The 22,139-nt window shown below is 43.8% G+C and overlaps 1 protein-coding gene across 19 annotated transcripts in view; it reads left to right on the top strand.

Annotated features, from left to right (window-relative positions):
• The window catches only part of Atxn2 (ataxin 2), a 97,219-nt gene that overhangs the window by 13,464 nt on the left and 61,616 nt on the right, over window positions 1-22,139 (top strand). For all 19 annotated transcript variants that reach the window (XM_076561034.1, XM_076561036.1, XM_076561042.1 and 16 more), the window contains exons 2-5: window positions 17,800-17,836; window positions 19,896-19,955; window positions 20,391-20,462; window positions 20,940-21,090. In XM_076561034.1, the coding sequence (XP_076417149.1) occupies window positions 19,929-19,955; window positions 20,391-20,462; window positions 20,940-21,090 (250 nt within the window). In that variant the 5' untranslated portion in view covers window positions 17,800-17,836; window positions 19,896-19,928. The remainder of the gene's footprint in view (window positions 1-17,799; window positions 17,837-19,895; window positions 19,956-20,390; window positions 20,463-20,939; window positions 21,091-22,139) is intronic.

Here is a 22,139-nt window from a genome sequence, read left to right on the forward strand (position 1 = left end):
TCTGGGGTCAGCTTGCATTGTAGATTTAGAGGAGGGACACAGATGGTCCCATAGAATTTGCCTACTCGGTAGCTGGTTAGTTATTGACTCTGGAATAATGTATTGCAGTAGTTCCTGTTTGCCAGGCTTGAGGACACTGTAGTGGACAGGTGAGATGAGACGTCTCGTTGGAGCTCCCACGGTAGTGTAGACAGCAGAAAATAGTTAAAAATTCCCACCCCACCTGTGATACTAAGGCACTTCAGGAGCTAGTGCTTTGACTTATTGACTGTTTTGTTTTGTGGTGTTTTGTTTTCAAGACAGGGTTTCCCTGTGTAATGGCCCTGGCTGTCCTGGAACTCACTCTGTAGAGCAGGCTGACCTCGAACTCACAGAGATCCGCCTGCCTCTGCCTCCCGAGTGCTGGGATTAAAGGTGTGCGCCACCACTGCCTAACTTGAACTTTTTGGGCTACATACTAGGGCCCTGCCTTAACCCCTAAGAAGGGGCCAGCAGGTTGGCAGTGGTAGGCACTTGCCTCTAATTTGGGTCACCTGAGTTGAATCTCTGTAAACCACATGGTGGTGGGAGTGAACTAATTCCTGCACATTGACTTCTGACTTCCATGCACATGCTGTGATGTGTACATTTCCCTAGTAAATAAATGTAATAAAATATATTTGGCTTGAAGAGATGGACCAGTAGTTAAGAGCAATGACTGTTCTTTCAGAGGACCCAGGTTTGGTTACTAGCACCCACATGGTAGCTTACAACTGCCTGTAACTCCAGTTCCAGGGGATCTGATACCCTCTTCTGGTCTCTGGACAAAACACATACATTATACACAGATATACATGCAGACAAAACACCCATACACATAAATATACAAATGTAATTAAAAAGAAATAAAAAAATTCCTTTAAAATGTAAAAAAAAGCCGGGCGTTGGTGGTGCACGCCTTTAATCCCAGCACTCGGGAGGCAGAGGCAGGCGGATCTCTGTGAGTTCGAGGCCAGCCTGGTCTACAAAGTGAGTTCCAGGAAAGGCGCAAAGCTACACAGAGAAACCCTGTCTTGAAAAACAAAAAACAAAAAACAAAAAAAACAAAAAAAAAAATGTAAAAAAAAAAAAAATAGGAAAGGAAGAAGTCAGAGTGCCCTTATTTACAGATAGGCTTCTATATGTAAAAGATATTAAGGATTTCATCCAAAAACTCTGTCACTCATTTTTTCAGCAAAGTGGCAGGATATAAAATTCACATAAAAGTCTGTAGCCTTCCTGTATATCAGTGACAACCATGATGGAGAAATCAGGGAAACAGTTTCATTTACAATTGCTCAAAAAAGCCTCATCAAGATCCTTGACACTTAGGATCTGTCAAGATCACACCATTGGTTCTCAGTGCCTGGCTTCTTTCCTCGTAGGAAGACAGGGCAAATTACTTCACTAGCATTTGCCTCTTTTCTTCTATAAATTATATTTTTAAATGTTTAAGTTAATATCTGGTATGAATTAAATGTTTATATGTGTACGTACGCGCACATGCACGCACGCATACACGCATTTTGGCCTGGCCATTTTTTTCAGACTAGCCTTGAATTCACAGTTTAGATTACAGTTGTATGTTACCACCAAGCATGTGTTCATTTTGTGCCTTGATCATATTTGTATCTGCAAGACCAGGACTCTTTAAAAAATAGGGTTGGAGAAATTGCTCAGTGGTTAAGAACACTGTCTTCTCTTCCAGAGGTCCTGAGTTCAATTCCCAGCAACCACATGGTGGCTCATAGCCATTTGTAATGGGTACTGATGCCCTCTTCTGGAATAAAGGAGTGCATGCAGATGGAGCACTCAGATGAAATAAAGAATATCTTTAAAAAAAAAGATGAATGAAACCTCATCTCTCTTTTCAGGTTCTCCAGTGCAGCAGGAAGGAGGGTGGGCGCACATGTGTTGTGAACTATTAGCCCTGTTGTGTACTGGAATGACTTTTTTTTTTTTTCCGAGACAGGGTTTCTCTGCGTAGCTTTGCGCCTTTCCTGGAGTTCACTTGGTAGCCCAGGCTGGCCTCGAACTCACAGAGATCCACCTGCCTCTGCCTCCCGAGTGCTGGGATTAAAGGCGTGCACCACCACCGCCCGGCTGGAATTACTTCTTTTTAGACAGGGTCTTACTATGTTAGCTCTGGCTCTCCTGGGGCACACACCATGTAGACCAGCCTGGCCTCAAACTCGGAGATCCTTCTGCCTCTGCTTCCCAAGTGCTGGAATTAAAAGCGTGTGCCATCACACCCAACTGAGTAAGTCTCCCCACCCCAAGGCAGGGTCTCACCATGTAGCTTTGGCTGTCCTAAAACTTACTTTATAGACCAGGCTGGCCTCGAATTCAGAGATCCTCCTGCCTTTGCTTCCCAAGTGCTGAGATTAAAGGTGTGTGCCACCACTGCCTGGCTTAATACATGTCATTTTTAAGAAACCTAAAACAACAGCCTAGAGAGCTGGCTTAGTAGTTGAGAGCACTGGCTGCTCTTCCAGAGGACACAGATTCAATTCCCAGCACCCACATGGCAGCTCACAACTATCTATAATTAATGCATGTGGTGCAGCGACATACACAGGCAAAACACCAGTGCACGTTAAATTAAAAAACAAAACCAAAAAACATGAGATGAACTGAAATGTACACATTCATTACAGTTCTCAAGTCATGTCAGCCCTATCTCAAATCGTCGCGGCCACATATGGCCAGTGGTTGCCATATTGAGCAGTGTGATGTATGAAATGTTCATTATCATGGGGTTCTGTTGGGACAGCATTGGATCTAAGATCCAAAGAGTTCTTATACCCTAGATGTAAAAATCTTGGTCTATCTCCACTTATAAAGCCTTAACTCATGATGAAACCCAATAGCTCTTGTTGGTAGAACTTCACATGGAGAGGAAGTGTTTAATAAGGTTAGGTTATGGGATTACTCTATAATAATAATAAACTCGAGTTGGGAAGAGCAAGTGACTCACCTACTCAAGGAAATTGTAAGCTCTCTGATTAGATTTTTAGGGTTACCCAGTTGCTTCCTTCCTGTGCATGTGTGCATGTGTGTGTGTGTGTGTGTGTGTGTGTGTGTGTTGAATAATGTTGGATCTCAGGCATCACTCGTGCTTAGAGATGGGGTTTATCATTAGTCGTGTAGGCCTGTCACCAGCTTGCATTTCCTCATTGCCGGCATTACAGATACATGTCATCATGCCCAATTTTTTACATGGGTTCTGGGGTCCAGACTCACGTTTTGCTTGCAGGGTGCTCTGTCAAATGAGCTGTTTCCCCAGCCCTGTCACTCCTCCTGACAGCTGTACGTTTCTTTACAGTAAGGAGAAACTGAATTAGTGCTTGTCATAATTCACATAGACTATACTGTGGACTTTAACAATTCAAAAGTGCTAAGCCCTCTACAGACCAGACATTCTTGGAAGTCAGGCTGTGTCTGACTTGAAATTCCTTGACTAGGTGGTGAGGTTTGTGTAAATCGAGAAGGACGGAGGCTGGAGCGGTGCTTGAGGCTGAGTCTGAGACGAAGCTGGGGTGGTGGCTTGAGAAGGAGGGGCTCCTCCCTTAGGTCATGTGTGTGAGTGCTTGGCCCACAGGGAGCAGCACTGTTAGAGCTGTGGCCTTGTTGGAGGAAGTGTGTCACTGTGGAGGTGGGCTCTGAGGCCTCATGCTTAAGCTAGGCCTAATGTGATACAGTTCACTTCCTATTGCCTGAGGATCAAGATGTAGAACTCTGAGCTACGTCTCCAGCACCATGGCTTCCTGCATACCGCCATGCTTCTCACCATGACCATAATGAACTAAACCTCTGAAACTAACCCAGTCCCAAATGTTTTCCTTTATTAGAATTGTCCTGGTTATGGTGTCTCTTCACAGTAATAGACACTTAAGACGCTGGGCAACACAGTAAGCTAGCTCCTTGTGTCCAAAGGAAAAAACATGTATCCTGAACATGTGCTATTCTCTAAGCAGTACAGTGGAAGCACAGTGCACAACTTCTAAATGCTGGGTGCCACATATCTAGAGTGCTCAGGGTATATGACAGTGTTTGTAGGTCATGTACAAATACTGTTGCATTTAAAAGTTTATATATTTACTCTGCATGTGTGAGTTTCGGGGATGGGACTCCAGTTGTCAGTCTTGGTCACCTTAGTTTGTTTCTTTTATAAAGTCATATTCTATAGTTCATGCAGGTTTTGCTTGGAATATGAGCTACTGTATCCGATATTACTTGTGGTTTTACACAACAGAATGTATGTCATTCAGTAGAAAGACAGATTTAAAAAGATGTTTACACTAGCTTTTTTTTCTGTTTGTCCTATAATCTTTTATTTTAATTTAATATATATATATATTTTATTTTACAATACCATTCAGTTCTACATATCAGCCATGGGTTCCCCTATTCTCCCCCCTCCCACGCCCTCCCCTTACCCCCAGCCTACCCCCCATTCCCACCTCCTCCAGGACAAGTCCTCCCCCGAGGACTGCGGTCAACCTGGTAGACTCAGTCCAGGGAGGTCTAGTCCCTTCCTCCCAGACTGAGCCAAGTGTCCCTGCATAAGTTCCAGGTTTCAAACAGCCAACTCATGCAATGAGCACAGGACTTGGTCCCTCTGCCTAGTTGCCTCCCAAACTGATCAAGCCAATCAACTGTCTTACCTATTCAGAGGGCCTGATCCAGCTGGGGGCCCCTCAGCCTTTGGTTCATAGTTCATGTGTTTCCATTCATTTGGCTATTTTTTTTTTTTAATAATTGAGTAAAACTGAAATTTATTATATGCCACAGTCGTCCTAGGGACCTCCATGCTATATATATAGCCTCTATGGTTCTATGGGTTGTGGTCTAATTGTTCTACACTAGCTTTAATTGTGCAGTTAACTCATGTGTGTGTGTGTGTGTGTGTGTGTGTGTGTGTGTTGTGGGAAACCATCTTCCACCTTTTAAAGAGAGGGATAAGAAAAATATTAGAAAGAAAGATAGTGAAGAGACAGACAGAAACACAGGATAGCTTTGGGAGGACCTGAGTCAAAACCCAACGGTCCCTTCTTTCTCTTCAAAAGGGCTTTTTATAACAATGCTAAGGGGCAGGGCAAAAGACCTCCCTCTTGCTAGATCAAAGCACACCTCACAGCCAAGTTTAGCCCCTTCCAAACACCTGGTAACCACAGCCCGTGGCCAACTCATCCCCTTATGCAACCCTGCTAGGTAAAGCAAGCCCTGATTCTTGGACCCTGTACGTTCTCACTAGGAAACCTCTGTGGGTCTCTACAGCATGTGTGTGTGTGTGTGTGTGTGTGTGTGTGTGTGTGTGTTGGGGGTAGCTGGGTATTTGTAGCCCAGAGGTTGAAGTTGGGTAGCATTGTCTCTCACTGAGCACAGATCCAGCCATTAGACTGGACTGACTGGCCATTGAGCTCTGGGATCTAACTGCTGCTTCCTTAGAACTCTGCTTACAGATTTGTGACACCAGGCATGGCTTTTATGTGGGTACTGGGTATCAGATGTCAGGTCCATATGCTTTTTTTTTTTTTTTTTTTTTTTTGCTTTTTCGAGACAGGGTTTCTCTGTGTAGCTTTGCGCCTTTCCTGCAACTCACTCTGTAGCCCAGGCTGGCCTCGAACTCACAGAGATCCTCCTGCCTCTGCCTCCCAAGTGCTGGGATTAAAGACATTCGCCCCCCATTGGCCGCCAGCTTCTTTATTATTATTGTGTGTGTGTTTGAGTGATCTGCCTACCTCTGCCTCCAGAATGCTGGGATTAAAGGTGTTCACCACTACAGCCCAACAACATAATCATTTTAATCATTAAAATTTTTTAAAGTTTAATTCATATGTATGGGTTATTGTCTGAATGTATACCTGTGTACAAAGTGCATGCATGGTGCTTTCTGAGGTCACAGGAAGGCATTGGATCCTGTGGAACTGGAGTTACAGTTGTGAGCTGCCATGTGGGTGCTGGGAATGAATCCAGATTCCCTGGAAGAACAGCTGGTCCTCTCTTTTAGAAAAGAGATTTTTTTTTTTTTTTTTTTTTTTTTTTTTTTTTTTTTTTTTTTTTTTTTTTGGTTTTTCGAGACAGGGTTTCTCTGTGTAGCTTTGCGCCTTTCCTGGAACTCACTTGGTAGCCCAGGCTGGCCTCGAACTCACAGAGATCCGCCTGCCTCTGCCTCCCGAGTGCTGGGATTAAAGGCGTGCGCCACCACCGCCCGGCTTAGAAAAGAGATTTTTAAAATTTTATGTCTACAGGTATTTTGCTGGCATGTTTGTGCGCCCTGTGCAGTGCATGCCAGTGCTCTTAAATTATTTTTAAGTTAAATGTGACATTTGAATTCTATTGCTACCACCTGCATTAATTGTAAACAAAGTTTCCAGGTTCACAAAGGAAATTTTATATACCCAGTAAGCAGCTGTTCCTCTTTTCTCCCTCTCTTTGATCTGGGAATCCCAGTTTGTCTCCATGGTTTTGAATATAAGGTCTGAGTGCAGATGTGTAACACTTGTGTTTCCTGTTAGCTTATTTAGTTTAGCATGTCTTCAAGATTCATTTGTGTTGTAACATACCAGGACTTTATATATAGTTTTAAAATCTATTTTTATTAGTTTTTCTTTTTTTTTTTTTTTTTTTGGTTTTTTTGAGACAGGGTTTCTCTCTGTAGCTTTGCGCCTTTCCTGGAACTTGCTTGGTAGCCCAGGCTGGCCTCGAACTCACAGAGATCCACCTGCCTCTGCCTCCCAAGTGCTGGGATTAAAGGCATGCGCCACCACCGCCCGGCTTATTTTTATTAGTTTTAAAGTTATGTATAAACACATGTATCTGTGTGGGGGTATATGCATGTGAGTGCAGGACCCATGGAGGCCAGAAGAGGGCATTGTGTTCCTTGGAGCTGGAGTTACAGGCAGTTGTGAGCTGGGGACCAAACTTAGATCCTGTTCAAGCCTCCCCTTAACTACTGAGCCATCTCTCCAGCTCTGGAGAACTATTTATTTATGATTGAATACCATTCCATTGTAGGCTGGGCCACATTTCATTACCCTCCCCCCCATTCACTCACCCATCAGTGTGCATTTGAATAGCTGTGGTGAGCGACATTGTTGTGAACAAACATGGGTGTGTGATTATCTTTTGACTCACTGCTTCAATCATTTCTTTTGGAGATATGCCCAGAAATTGAGCTGCTGGATCTTGTGGTCATTCTATTTAAACTTCTCCCAGGTACTCTAGTGTCTTAATGATTTCATTGATGTACATAATGTCCTTTGGTTGTTCCCCGCTCTCAGAATCCTTTTACCTGTTTCCACTCCTGCTAACCCTCCTCCCCTTTCCATGTCCTTGTAGTGTTGTTTGGTTATTTAGTGGTCACTCGTTTTGATTAGAGTTGCTTACGTGAGTGTGGGGTGGGGTTATTCACTGTAGTGAGGGCACTACAGCACTAAGGAAAAATCCCCTCCTCCAGCAACCGTTAATTGCCAGTGAAGAGTGGATCACATGTCCTGTCTCTGCTGGATTATAGGTGGGCCCAGTCTTGTGCATGTTACCTCAACTGCTGTAAGTTCATGAGTGTGTGTTGTTAGCATTCAGACCCATTTCTTGGAATTCTGGCCAATAAGCAGATAATACCCCAGACTGCCCATTTTCCTGATGTCATCTTATGTAAAGTCCACTTTAAGAGACACCCCCGCCCCCCCTGCCTTTTCTCTCTTCCCATGAGGTGTGCACCTCCAGGCTCGCTTGTTCTCTCTCTCTCCCTCTCTCTCCCTCTCTTCTCTCCTCTCCCCTCCCCTTCAATAATAAACTTTCCAGGTGTAGCTTTCCACTGCGCCACGCGGCCTGCTGCTGTGTCTGCTTGGTGTGTCTCTCACCCAACCTGCCCAGGCCTCCCCGAGCTGTATCATAACACATGTCATGTCCATCCTCTGGCTCTAAACTGTTGGTGCCCTCCCCTTGTTTGATGCTCTCTGAACCCTGGAGGGGGGATGGATGTGGATTTCTTGTTATAGGTCTAGCACTCAGCGGTCGCTCATCCTCTGCACTCTGACTAGATGTTACTCTCAGACCAAGTGTGAGCAGCTCTAATCTGTAGGGATGAAGGAAAATGTTTAGAAAGGAATTGAACACCATGTCCACTTAGAAGAACAACATAGATGGTCCCTTCTGGCCTACAGCTTTCCTAGTCTTGGACTTTGGACCAGCTTTATGGTATCAGATAGGTATGACTTTTCTCCTGTGGAACAGGCCTTAGATCAATTAGAAAGTGATTCCTTACCCCTTCCCAAACAATGCCATTACTGTACAGTGGACCCACCTGGACTCACAGGTTGGTGTTGGGCTGTAGGACTCACTGGTGACTTCCTTCTGGGCAGTTGGTGAGCACCTTCAGGCACTGGGAAAGGCAGCCAGTGGGGCAGCTCCCGGCCCTATTAGAGCTGGGTTTCTTTGTCCTGCATCCAAAGTGTGTGGTGTCTTCATTAGTAAAAGTTTGACTATCTAGTTCTAGTGACAACCAAGAGCAGTGGCAAGAACCAGACCAACAAGTCTCTAGGTGTGTGTGTGTGTGTGTGTGTGTGTGTGTGTGTGTGTGTGTGTGTGTGTGTGTGTGTGTGTGTAGGCAGGCAGACAGGCCAGAGGACTTCTGGGGGAGCCAGTTTTCTCCTTTCACTTTTTTTCATGGATTCCATGGATGCCTTTACTCAGTGAGCTGTCTCAATGGTTCAAGGAGTGGAGTCATCATGTTAACAAGAGTGGCACCCATTGTCTCTTCCCAGCAGTGCCACACAAGGCTTCAATTTTCCACTGTTAACTCTGGGATTTGTTGGAGACAGTGCTGGAAATAAAATCCACGACCTCTTGAATGGTAAACACTCTACCCCTGAGCTGCAGTAATGGATGTGAAGTGTAATTTCCTAAAACCTAGTGATAGTGAGAATAGTTTTTGTTTGAGGAAGGAGGGTCTCATGCAGCCCAGGCTGTCCTTAAACTCTGTGTAGCAGGGATGCCTCTCAATGCCTGATTCTCTTGCTTCTACCTCCTGAATGCTGGGCTTACAGTATATGTCACCTTGAAAGTCTTTTTGTTTTTAGATTAATTTCAGGATTTATTTATGTGTTCTGTGTATGGGTGTCTACAGAGGCCAGAAGGATCCCCTGGAGCTGGAGTTGTGAGCCATCTGATGTGGGTGCTGGGATCTGATATTTGGCTCTTTGGAAGAACATCAAGTGTTCTCAGTTGACCCTTGAACATCTTTTTGTTAATTATTGGTTATCTGTATAATTCCCTGGGAGAAATGTGTATTGCTGATTTTACACTAGGTTATTGGTTATATTCTTGTTAGTGAGTTACAGGGTTCACACACAACTCACCCTCTATTGAGTGTTGACTTCAAGAGACGTAGTGCCCTGTTGTTGAAGCTTATGCTCAATTCCTGAGCTCAAGAGCTCCTCCTCCCTCAGCCTCCCAAGCAGCTGAGACCACATCATATATAACTGCCCTAAGGCTAACTTTCCAATTGTGGTGCTTTTGAGGTCACATTTAAGAATTCAAGGTCATGGTAATATTTTTCCTAGGAGTTTCATGATTTTAGATTTCCTTTTTTCTTTTGATGAGGTCTCACCATGTAGCTCTGACTGGCCCAGGACTCACCATGTCCTTAAACTCATCGACCTGCCTCTGCTTCCCAAGTGCTAGGATTTAAATTGTATACCTCTCTCTCTGTCTTTGTCTTTGTCTCTGTCTCTCTCTCTGTCTCTCTCTCTTTCTCTCTCTCTGTCTCTGTCTCTCTCTCTGTGTGTGTGTGTGTGTGTGTCTGTGTGTGTCTGTGTAAGTGTAAGTGTAGAGAAGGTATTGGATCCCCTGGGACCAGAGTTTCAGAAGCTTGTGAGCTGCCACGTGGGTGCTGGGAGCTGAACCTGAGTTCTGCAAGAGCAGATGCCCCGATTGCTGTGCAGTCTCCTCCACCCTTCCAGTTGTTTCTTAGTGAGATCTCCTGTTGAACTGACCACACTGGATTTCACTGACACGTGTGACCACCTCCAGTGGTGCTTACACTCCTGTGCTTCTTTTCCCTATCCTGGAAGAGAGGTGGGTGCTTGGCCTGAGCCTCTGCTGCAGCACTTGGTTTCTTTAAGGAACAGTGCAGGAAAGTAGGCAGACTGGTATGATGACCCTTGTACATTGTCACTTACCTTCAGTACTTAGCAAGTCATGCTGCTCTTGCTCCATACTCCATCTACTTCCTCCTTCCTGTTGTTCTCAAGCAGTATGGAAGCTGTATCATTTTGTGTGCAGGCTTCTTTAAAATGCAACTAGCATTTAAAATTATTTTTATTTGTAAGATTTATCTGTATTGTTTTTGTGTGTAGGTGTGTGTATGTCTGCATATGAGTCTGCACATGATTCCAGGTGCCTGAGGAAGCCAGAGTTATGGATGGCCTAGAGCTGGAGTTGTAGATGGTTCTGAGTCACCTGACTTGAGTGTGAGAAAGTGAACTCTGTTTCTCTCAGGAAGATCTGTAAATGTTCTCCAACTGCTGAACTGTTTCTCCAGCCTCTCATTTGAGATGGGGTCAAAAAATTACCCTGGCTGGCCTGGAACTTTTGTTTGTGTTTGTGTATGTGTCTGTGTGTGTGTGTGTGGCAGGGGTGGTGGGCACGTACATTTATGGAGGTCGGAAGATGACTTGAGGGAGTCATTTTTTTTTTTTTTTTTTTTTTTTTTTTTTTTTTTTTTGGTTTTTTCGAGACAGGGTTTCTCTGTGTAGTTTTGCGCCTTTCCTGGAGCTCACTTGGTAGCCCAGGCTGGCCTCGAACTCACAGCGATCCGCCTGGCTCTGCCTCCCGAGTGCTGGGATTAAAGGCGTGAGCCACCACCGCCCGGCTTAGGGAGTCATTTTTATCCTTCTACCATGTAGGTTCTGGAGATTGAACTGAGGTCTACGAGTACCTTTACCCCTTCTTTACTGTGTTAGAGAGTCAGTATCTGTTTCAAGTTGAGTCTCCCTGGTTCGGAAATGAGAAATATCACACGTTCCAAAGTCTGAATGTCTTTAGTTCCAGCATGATGCCACAAGTGGGAAGTTCTACATTCAGCCAACGGCAGTGTGATCAGAATGTATGGCCACTTAAGGTTCTGCATACAGACACCTTTAGCCTGTGTGCACAAGACACATGTGAAACATGAAACTTGGGTTCCATCCCATGACATCTTCTGAGTCTAAAGCCCAAAGAAATCAGGGATCCAAAATCCAGAATCGTTGATCTAAAGTGCTAGAGAAGAAATTGTGAGCTGGGAATGTAACTCAGTGGGTAAATGCTTGCCTAGATGTATAAAGAAAGACCTGGGGTGGATCCCCAGATCTGCCTAGGCTGGTGTGGTGGTGGTACACACCTCCTGTAATCCCAGCACTTAGGTGATAGAAACAGGAGGATCTAGAGTCCAGCATTGTCCTCTGCTACATATCGAGTTCGGGGCCAGCCTGAGATACATGAGATTCATGTCTCTAAAAAAAAAAAAAAACCCAACAACAACAAAGAACCCCGAAAGTAAACCATAATCTAGGTTAATGGTTGTTAACCTGTGGGTTGAGACTCCTTTGGTCAGGGTATTCCTAACAGTAGCAAAATTACAGTTATGAAGTAGCAAGGAAAATAATTTTATGGGGGGGGGTCACCACATTAGGAAGGTTGAGAACCACTGCTCTAGGTAATGGAGGGAAGGGTGTGTTTGACAAAGAATAGGAACTGTGGTTTTCAGAGTTTCTACTGCAGTAGAGTCCCTCAGCTACCTGACCACGTGTGGGTCAGTGATGACTAGTGGGTGCCCGTGCTTGGGCGTCACTGAGGGGAGGGTTTGTTTTCCCTTTGAACTGTTTGATTTGTTCTGAGTAAACTGGGTTGCCAAACAATTGCTACATAATACTCAAAGATGTAACTATATACCCAGCAAAGAGAAGATGCTGTGCCTTCTGTCAGGGACGGTTTGCTTTAGTTTCTCCTGTGGCTTTGTGGAGAAGCCACACGTGTTCAGGGACACCTAGTGACACTTAGTGGTATCTCAGCAACCAGGAAAAGATAACTCATAGTAAGGTACAGCTGTTTTGATATATTTTTATTCTGTTTTTTCAAGACAAGGTCTCACTGTGTAGTAGCTCAAGTTGTTCAAGTTGTCCTGGAACTCACCATGTAGACCAGGCTGGCCTCTGTTAGAGTGCTAGGATTAAAGGCGTGTGTCACTATGCTTCACTTCCATTTTGATTTTTAGAAACATTTTATGAGTGAATGGAAATTAGAGCTGAGTTAATGATTGAAAAGGTGGAGGAAATCAGTGAGACGTGGTTGTCAAATGGGATTTTTTTTTTTTTTAGTATTTCAAGACAGGGCTTCCCTGTGTATCCTTCCTTGTCCTGGAACTTCCCAACCACTGAGACTTCTCTCCACCCCACCCCCACCCACCCCACTATACTTTTGTTTTTGTTTTTGAGACAAGGTCTCACTAGCCTTGGCTGGCTGGGAAATTCTCTTATGAAGGCCTTCCTTACCTTGAGCTCACAAAGATCCTCCTGCTTCTGCTTCCAGGGATTAAAGGCACCATACCCAGTGAATATATTTTTATTTTTATTTTTTGATATTATAATAATTAAATAATTTGCCTTTCCTCCCTCTGAACCCTCCCATGTACCCCTCTTTGCTCTTTTCAAATCCATGGACTGGATGGTGATGGCACACGCCTTTAATCCCAACATTTGGGAGGCAGAGCCAGGCGGATCTCTGTGAGTTCCAGGCCAGCCTGGTCTACAGAGATCCAGGACAAGCACCAAAACTACACAGAGAAACCCTGTCTCAAAAAACAAAACAAAAACTGAAACAAATCCATGGCTTCTTTTTTTCATTAACTGTTATTGAGTGCATATTTGCTTATCGATATATTCTTTTTTTTTCCCCACTGAGACAGGGTTTCTCTGTAGTTATATTCTTAAATATAACCTGATCAGTCTTTGTTTCTCCTGTGTATGTTGTTAGGGTCGACCATTAGGTATTGACCATAGTACCATCCAGGTACACTTTCCTGGAGAAACTTTTCTCCCCCTCGCAGCATTCTGGGTTACCTGTAGTTGTTTGTGTGGGTTGAGGCCTCGGGGGCGTCTCCCGTCCACTTGGCCTGACTGTAGTGTTGTCTTTGTTCGGCTCAGGGTTAGACAGTCAAGTTGGTGAAACTTTGGGTGTAGCTTGTAACATTCTTCGGAGACACAATCTCACAGCAAACTCCCTGATCCTCTGGCTCTTAGAATGTTTCTTCCTTCTCTACCACAATGTTCCCTGAGCCGTAGGTGCAGGAATGTTTTATAGATGTGTCCGTTGGGACTGGGCTCTGTAATGCTGCACTTTGATTGGTTGTGTGTTTCTGTGATGGTCTCTGTCTGTTGCAGAGAGAAGTGCTGTAGATGAGAGGTGAGGATTACACTTATCTGTGGTGTAAGGACAAGTACTTAGAGTTGTTCGGGCCCTGTTCTAGTAAAGGGCTGCTACGACTTCACTAGCCCTGAGCACTTGGCTAGGTTTTCGGGACCAAGCATTTTTTTTTTTTTCTTACTGAGTGGGTCTTAAGTCCAATTAGAGAGTTTTTGGTTACTGCCAAGGTATGCCTACCACTGTGACACCCTTGGGGTGTCTGTGGTTCTTAGGCATCATAGCTGGGCATGGCTGTTGGTTGTTTGCCTCCTTGTAAGCTTGCCTGGTGCCTTCTGGTACCAGGAAGGTTAGGCCTCTGGGTCCTACTTTTGAAGTACGTGGTGTCTTAGCAATAGAGACTCACTTACCTTGCACCGCTGGGAGTCACCCAAGGGCAGTAGCAATAGGCTGTAGGTTTTAGGAGTCTTTTGGACACCCTGACCAACAATTCAGAAGGCTTCTCATGTCTGGTGTTGGGTTTTTTGTTAGGTTGCCTTTGGCTCTTGGAGAAAGCATTGTCAGCCCAGATGAGAGAAGTTCATTTAAACTATGTGTGTGTGTTTAGACACAGAGTACATGTAACATGTTTGTGGGTTGGTTTGTTTGTTTGCTTTTGTTTTTTGATCAGCAGTATGATTCTTAAGACTTTTTCAACATCCTTACTGTTATTTTTCCCTCTTTCCTCCCTTACCTCCCTAAAGAGGCACCCTCCCCTTTTCTGTTTCCCTGATCAGATCACTTGTGTCCTTCTGTGCCCCTTCTTGCTCCCCAACCTCTACCCCATCAGTGGTCCTTTACTTTGTATTTTGTTTTGTTTTCGAGACAGGGTCTCTATGTAGTCCTGGCTGTCCTCACACTCACAATGCAGACCATGCTGGCCTTGATTGAACTCAGAAGTCCTCTTGCCTCTCTGCCCTTTAGGTTCGGGGAGTGAAGGTGTGCACAACCATACCTAGTCCCAGTGGTCCCTTCTTACTCTCCTGCTTTCTGCAGTTACTCCAGGATCTTAACATCTGAAGATCTGGAAACCAGCACCTCAGATAAGAGAGGACATGTGACATTTGTCTTTATGGGTCTGGGTTTCCTTAATAAGATCTTTTCTGGTTTCATCCATTAGCCAGGCTAGACCCTTGAGGAAGAGGTGGCTCTTCTAAAGACAGGTTCTCATATAGTCTAGGGTGGGCTCAAGCTCTTGTGTAGCTGAGGCTGGTCTTGACCTGCTTCTGCTTTAAGATTTATGTTTAAGCCAGGCGGTGGTGGTGGTGCATGCCTTTTATCCCAGCACTCGGAGGCAGAGGTAGGCAGATCTCTGTGAGTTCGAGGCCAGCCTGGGCTACAGAGTGAGTTCCAGGACAGGCTCCAAAGCTACACCGAGAAACCCTGTCTCTGAAGAAAAAAAAAAAAAAAGATGTATGTTTAAGTATGTGTGTGTCTTTGTATCTATGTGTATATGTGTGTGCAGTGCAGTGCTTTTAAAGGCCAGAAGAAGTAGTTAGATCCTTTGATACTAGAGTTAGAGGCAATTGCGAGCCACCCCACATAGATGCTGGAAACCTAACTGGTCCTCTGGAAGAGTAGTAAGTACACCCTAAAAACTGAGCCATCTGTGTGGTCTAGACCTTGAACTCCTGATCCTGCTTCTATCTCCTGAGTGCTAAGCTTACAGGTGTGTCTCACTGTACCTGATTTTTGTGTGGTACTGAGAATGGAGCCCAGGATTGGGTACACTCTACTAACTGAGTCTGCCATAAGCCTTAATTGTAAAGTTAGAAGGGTGCCAGGAAGTTCTTCTTGGGATGTGACTTCTGAGAGAAAGCTTAACCACAGAAACAAGCCTGGTGTAGATCAGGTGCACTTGGTTTCAGCAGGACTTGACTGCACATGAACTGGGTTGGGTGGTTTGGGTCAAGGTTCATTTCCATCAACTATAAAACAGGTGGTTAATTAGAATCTAGTGCTTAACATTGAACTTGGTTCCTAGTAAGATCTGTGACAAGTTACTGCTCAGGTTCTTAGGTTTTCAGGATTTCTTTTCTTTTCAAATGGTTCCTGACTGGAATGTGCGGCTCAGGGGACAACCTGCAGGAGTTCTCTCCTCCACTGTGTGAGTCCAGGGGATGGAACTTGGCTTGTCAGGCTAGGTGGCGGTGCCTTTACCCACAGAGCCATTCTGCCAAGTGGCAAGAACATTTCATAATGTGTGAAGCAGAGGGTTACAGAATCCCTGAAAGAAATGAGAGATCATCTCGCCTAAGCCATGCTCCTGTAATTAAGTGAAGGTGAGGAAGACAACATTTGGAGAATAGATTAGGACTGCCGCAGAGTTCTGCTAGTGTGGCTGCTGAGGAATTGGCAATACTGCTCTAGGCTTTCAGCACCTAAATTTTCCTATTGAATACTTCAAATTTTGACTTAATTAGAGTTTGTGGTTACTGTATTAAAATGGGATTGCAGGGGCCGGACAGAAGGCCTAGTGGTTAAGAGCTCTTGCAGAGGACCTGGGTTTGTTTCCCAGCACCCACATGACTGCTTATAATTTTTTGTAACTCTAGTCCTGGGGGATCCAATGCCCTCCTCTAGCCCCCATGGGCCCCAGGCATGTGCACGGTGTACAGACATACAGGCAGGCACTCACCCACCAACAACTTTAAAATCCAGTTGTGTTGTTCCACAAAGCGTGGAGCAGGAATACAGTATTGTTTCTGTGAGGATCCAATCTTTATGCTCTACAGCCAGCCTCTGCATGGGTTCTGTTCCAGACTTGCAGGTTGAACTGACCGAGGGTGGTGGGTGGACTGCACTAGCACTAAGTATGGCCTGTTTTTGTTGTTGTTGTTTGTTTTTTCTCGTCATTCTCTAAATAATACAGTCATGTATATATGACATTTACATTTGACTGGATGTTTTAAATAATAAAACGGTATGTGAGTCATGCAAGTACTATATATAAGGGATTTGAACAGTCTTGAATTTTGTTTCTGATGGGGTCTTGGATCAGTCTCGTAGAGTACAAAGGAACAATGGTATTGTTTATTATGATTCAGTTCACTTGCAAATAGTCCACATACAAGGGACCATTTGATAGCCAGGTCTTGTGTTGTTTGATGTGGATTTTGTTTGTTCCTACAGTGCTGGAAACTGAGTTTAGGGCTCAAACACATTAAGCAAGCATTCTCTACCACTGAGCTATATTCCCAACCTGGTAACTGAGTTTTGTGTACCATATCTTTTCCAAGGAAAGAGAGTTGGCGAAGAAAAGCATTTGTTGGAGAATTCCTGATTTTGACTGTGTAGCCCAGGCTAGCCTCAAAATCAGGATGCTACTGCCTCAGCTGGAATTAGAGCTGTGGACCACCAGATCTGCTATATCACAAAGCCAATTCTGTCAGAGACATGTATTTAGAACTTGCCGTGTCTAGAATTGTGTATTTAATGTTCAGACATTTATTTACTTAGTGTGTGTATGTTTGTCATAGCACACAGGGAGTGGTCACAGGACAGTTTACAGGTGTTGGTTTTCTCCTTTCAGGTGTAGGTCCTGGATATTGAACTTGGATCATTAGGCTTGGTAGCAAGTGCCTTTACTTACTGAGCCTTCTGAAAAACCCTGTTTTAATATTTTTTAATAGTTTTTCTACAGTTATAGATATATTACCTACTTTTTAGAGACGGGGGAACAATGAGAGATGATTGGGGTACCAGTAAAATATGTGATACAAGTGTGTGCCACTATACCTTGATAGTGTTGCTTTGTGTTTAATGTCATTTCTTTCTTTCGGTGTACTTGTTTGGGGTGGAGAGACAAGGTCTTGTTTTGTAGCCCTGGTTGATCTGAAACCCACAGCATCTCACTGCCTCAGTCTCTGAAGTGTGAGGTACAGGCATGCACCACCCCACCCAGCTAGACTGTCTTTACTTTTCTTTCATCCATTTTGGTGTTTGTTTGTTTGTTTGTTTGTTTTGGAGACGTCTCACCTAGTAGCCCTGGCTGTCCTAGAACTCACTGTGTAGACCAGGCTGTCTTGGAATCTGCCTGCCTCTGCCTCCTTATTGCTTGTCTTAGAGTCGAGCGCTACTACACCTGACTCACCTGTTTGGTTCTGATAAAACACTAATCTCGTCTTCTTGCCTGTCGGTGGTAATCTCTCCCTGGCCTGGTAGCCCAGCACATGGCCACTTAGATTTCCTGTCACTCAGGGTTAGACGGCCCCTTCCACAGACAGCCTGACCCGTATTTGAGTAGAATTATAAGATTATATTTTAAATTTAAACAATGTTTTTAAGTGTATGTAGTCTTTTGAATTTAATAAAAACAATATTTAATCTTTACAGAGGTCGGAACAGTAGCAAAGGGCTGCCTCAGCCTACGGTGAGTACCTTTCATGTTATTTGTAAAAATATATAAAGTGTGATTTCTAACCATAGACTCAATAATAAAGCTAGGAATAAAATCTCTTGAATTGTGCTACAGATAATATATAGATGAGTCACTTTAATACAAAGTTATTGATTTCTATATTGCTTTTCAGTAAGGACTCCTATGAAATGTACAATTTTCTGTTAATAGTATTTGTGTCGTGTGTAATACTGATACCAGCTGAAGTGTTTCGATGTTCTAGGACCAGAGTTTGTAAAGTCCTTTGGGCTTTTTGTTTGAATTAATGTGCTGTCTGTTTAAACTCCTTTCATTTTTCTCGCTTGGAAACACCTTCTAGTCTGACATTTTCCAACTTTTATCAGTGAAGTTAAAATGAACACCAAAAGCATAAAGTCCCATATGAGAAGCTGCCACTAATTGGAGATTTTTGAGACAGGATCTGCTGTGTAGCCTTGACCGGTCTGGAACTTATGTAGACCAGGCTAGCCTTAAACTCATAGAGATCTGGTTGCCTTTGAGGGGTTTTGTTTGTTTCTTTTTGCTCCTTTTGTTTGCTTGCTTGTTTTGAGACAGGGTTTCTCTGTGTAGCCCTGGCTGTCCTGGAACTAATTCTGTAGACGAGGCTGGCCTTGAACTCACTGAGATCCTACTGCCTCTACCTCCCAAGTGTTGGGATTAAAGGTGTGCGCCGCCATACCCAGCACCACTGAGTTTTGAAATATGGTCTTTATTGGTCATGTTATCTTCCTGAGAGTCAGGAGAACACACCCTGTGTAGTCTGGCTTGGCTGGAATAGTTCTGTTGCCTTGATTCAAACATGCTGAGAGAAGCTGGTGATGCAAGGTGTGCCCTGGTCACCACTCCTAATTTATTAAGATGTACTGTACCCCTTTTAGGATATAGATTGTGAGGTCCCAAATACCCACCAGGTGCTTCCCAAATTACTACACAAAGACTTATATTAACTATAAATGCTTGACCGATAGCATAGGCTTATTATTAAGTAGCTCTTATGTATAAAATAACCCATTCCTATTAATCTATTTATTTATTTATTGATTGATTGATTGATTGATTGATTGCCACGTGGTCCATGGCTTACCGGTCCTCGGGCATCGTGTTCCTTGGGCAGCTTGCTTGCCTCTGTCTGACTCCGCCCTTCTTCATCCCAGTCCTCACAGTTTGATTGTACCCCTAACCTTATCTTGCCTTGCCCTAGACCAAAACAGCTTTATTATCAACCAATGAGAGCAATGCACATTCACAGAGTACAGAAGGACCACCCCACAGCCTCTTTCCTCACTACCCAGCTGCCCTTGGTGCTGGAATTAGGGTGCAGGCTCTTTAATGTGCTGGGCAAGCACTCTTCCATCCAGCTATTTTCTAGTGTAGCTGACGGTTAACTCTGTTGTGGTGTGCTTTTTTTTTTTTGGTATGGGGATAGTGAGTGTGCCCTGGCGGAGGGCCACTTTGTGAGGATGGAACTCAGGACTTGGGGCTCATTGTGTCTTTACCCACTGAGCCTTCTCACCAGTCCCTGTCTGAGGTTTTTTATTTGTGTGTGTTTTTGAGACAAGGTCTCAGTATGTAACCTGGGTGGCCTGGAAACTCACTGTGTAGACCAGTGGCCTGGAATTCACAAAGATCCACCTGCCTCTGCCTCCAGAATGCTGAGATTAAAAGTGTGTGCAAGCATGCCTGTCTGTGCCTAGAGACTTTAAAGTTTATAACCCTGCAGCCATTCCTGGACTCAAGACGTGGCATTTCCCTATCTGGGAGCTGTGCAGTCTGTCCCTACAAAGTTGGTTTGTCTTCTCCAGAGGTTTTTGTTTTCTCATACTTGGAGGTGTAGAAGTCTGCTGGTTTTGTTTGTTTTATGTCATATTAATTATTAGTTAGAATAGTTGTTTGAGTTTATTGTTTATATCTCTTCCTTCATGCATTATAATCCAAACATCTTACAGCTAGAGAAGTATTAGCTTTAATATGCAGACAAGTGCAGATACCAGCTGAGATAATCATGTTTTTTTTCTTTTTTTAAATTTTCCAGGTTTCTTTTGATGGAATCTATGCAAACGTGAGGATGGTTCATATACTTACATCAGTTGTTGTAAGTTACCTGATTATTGGGGATAAATTCCTTTGGGGTAGAACTCCATTTCATGGAGTTAAAGTGTGGAGAACAATTCTCAGCCTAATATTATTAGGTCATACTTAATGAAGATGGCTTTAAAAATACATTAGAACAGTATTCAGTTGATGCTAGCTCCCAGTGAAAGTGTTCTTGCTGACCCTGATGTATGTATGGTAGTGGTTACACTGATTGTCTTTTGTGTAATACTTTGTTACAGTCTGATGGTATGTGGACAGAAATGTGCGGCTTTACTGTTCAGTTCATGCTCTCTGTGGAGCTGCCAGTTCTGTGCAGTGTAGAGAATTCGGGGTAATGGCAATGTGCTGAAACTTCATATATATAGTGAAATGAAAAACTTGTCTCTGATGGTGAGGTACCACACTATTTATTTCACGCAATTGTGTCTTCTAGGGATCGAAATGTGAAGTACAAGTGAAGAATGGTGGTGTCTATGAAGGAGTTTTTAAAACATACAGTCCTAAGGTAATTTTAACTCCGGGCTCACTTTTTATGGTCATGTCACTTCCTGAGTGTCAGGTCTGAGCTGACTGGATTTGGCAGTTGAGCTCATGAGATGATAGTTTCATGCTCACCACACATTCTATCCATTTTTAAAAACCACTTCAGTTTTTCCCTCTAGTAACAAATTGTTATTATTTAACAACTGGTTTGTATAACTGGAGACACTGTGTGTGGTGATACGCAGCCATCTCAGCACTGGCAGCAGAAGAGGCGTGGGCTGAGTTAGTCCTCTGCTAACACCAGTGCGCTTCAGGTGCCCTCTAACGGGTAGATTGTACTTCGGAGGACTTCTGCAATTTGGGTGCATGACATTACATTTCTAAACAGGACATGATTGACAGGGTTTCTCGTGATGCTTGCTTTTGCTTTGAGCTAAATATCCCTGTAAACATTATTTAATAATGTTTTTAATGCTTATTAATTTTTTTTTCATTTTAGTGTGATTTGGTACTTGATGCTGCACATGAGAAAAGTACAGAATCCAGTTCGGGGCCAAAACGCGAAGAAATAATGGAGAGTATTTTGTTCAAATGCTCAGACTTCGTTGTAGTACAGTTTAAAGATACAGACTCCAGTTACGCACGAAGAGGTAGGCTGTGGTTTCCAAGTCATCCTAGCCCTCCTGGGGTAATAGACTCACTCCAGCAATCACACAGATCTTGCTATGTGCCTCAGGCTGACCTTGGACTCTTGATCCTCCTTTTCTCTGTGTAGTCCTGGCTGTCCTGGAACTTGCTCTGTAGATCTGGCTGGTTTTGAACACAGAGATGTGCTTGCTTCTGCCTCCCAAGTGCTGGGCTTTTTTATTCAATTAAAATGGGAGTTTTAATGTGTTTTTGTTTTAAAATATCTAAAACTTACAGAGAAAATAACTTGGTACTTTTAGAAGCATAAGAGTAATTGTAGTATGCATTTTTTAAAAGTTTTTAGATTTACTTTATTATGTGCGTATTTTGCCTGACTGTATTTGTGTATGTCATGTGCATACCTGGTGTCTCGGAGGTCGGAAGAAGGTGTTAGATTGTTGCAAGTGTTGGTTGAAGAGGGACATGTGGCATTGGCCCTTCCTCTTGGTAGCACTGGGAAAGGACCTTTGCAGGTCAACAATTCTTGAATGGTAGATTGTCATGAACTATAATTTGATTTTTGATGCTTCAGTTGGTGCTAACAGCTGTTTCTGAAACTTAGAGGCACAGAAAGTTACAGCCTTTCTCAACACAGTTCTCCTTTACTCATCACCTTTCCTGTTGCAGAGGCCAGCAGCGATGGGGACTTGGATTTGTAATCTTCAAAAAGCCTTCAGTCAGCCACGAAGGAGACAGATGCTTTTAGTTGCTGCCTTTAGAGTCAATTTTGCTTATACTTTGGAATAACAAATAATTTATATTTAGACTTTTGAATGTTTTTAACTTTTACGACTGACCTTGGTCAGAAGACAAAGGGGAGAACCAAATGGGTTGAGTGTACACATGGCACTCTGGGAAGAGAGAGTGTTGGCTGTGAGGAACACTGATCACTGGCCGTTCTGTTGTGTTTGCAATGTGCTTGTTTGGGGAGTGCTGTGGACCCAGCCTGGACACTGGACACTAGGTGAGCCTGCTACCATTGTTACACTCAGCAGGCCCTGCTTGTGTTGTT

Source organism: Peromyscus maniculatus, chromosome 23, assembly GCF_049852395.1.
Source record: "Peromyscus maniculatus bairdii isolate BWxNUB_F1_BW_parent chromosome 23, HU_Pman_BW_mat_3.1, whole genome shotgun sequence".
In the NCBI taxonomy this organism is placed as follows: Eukaryota; Metazoa; Chordata; class Mammalia; order Rodentia; family Cricetidae; genus Peromyscus; species Peromyscus maniculatus.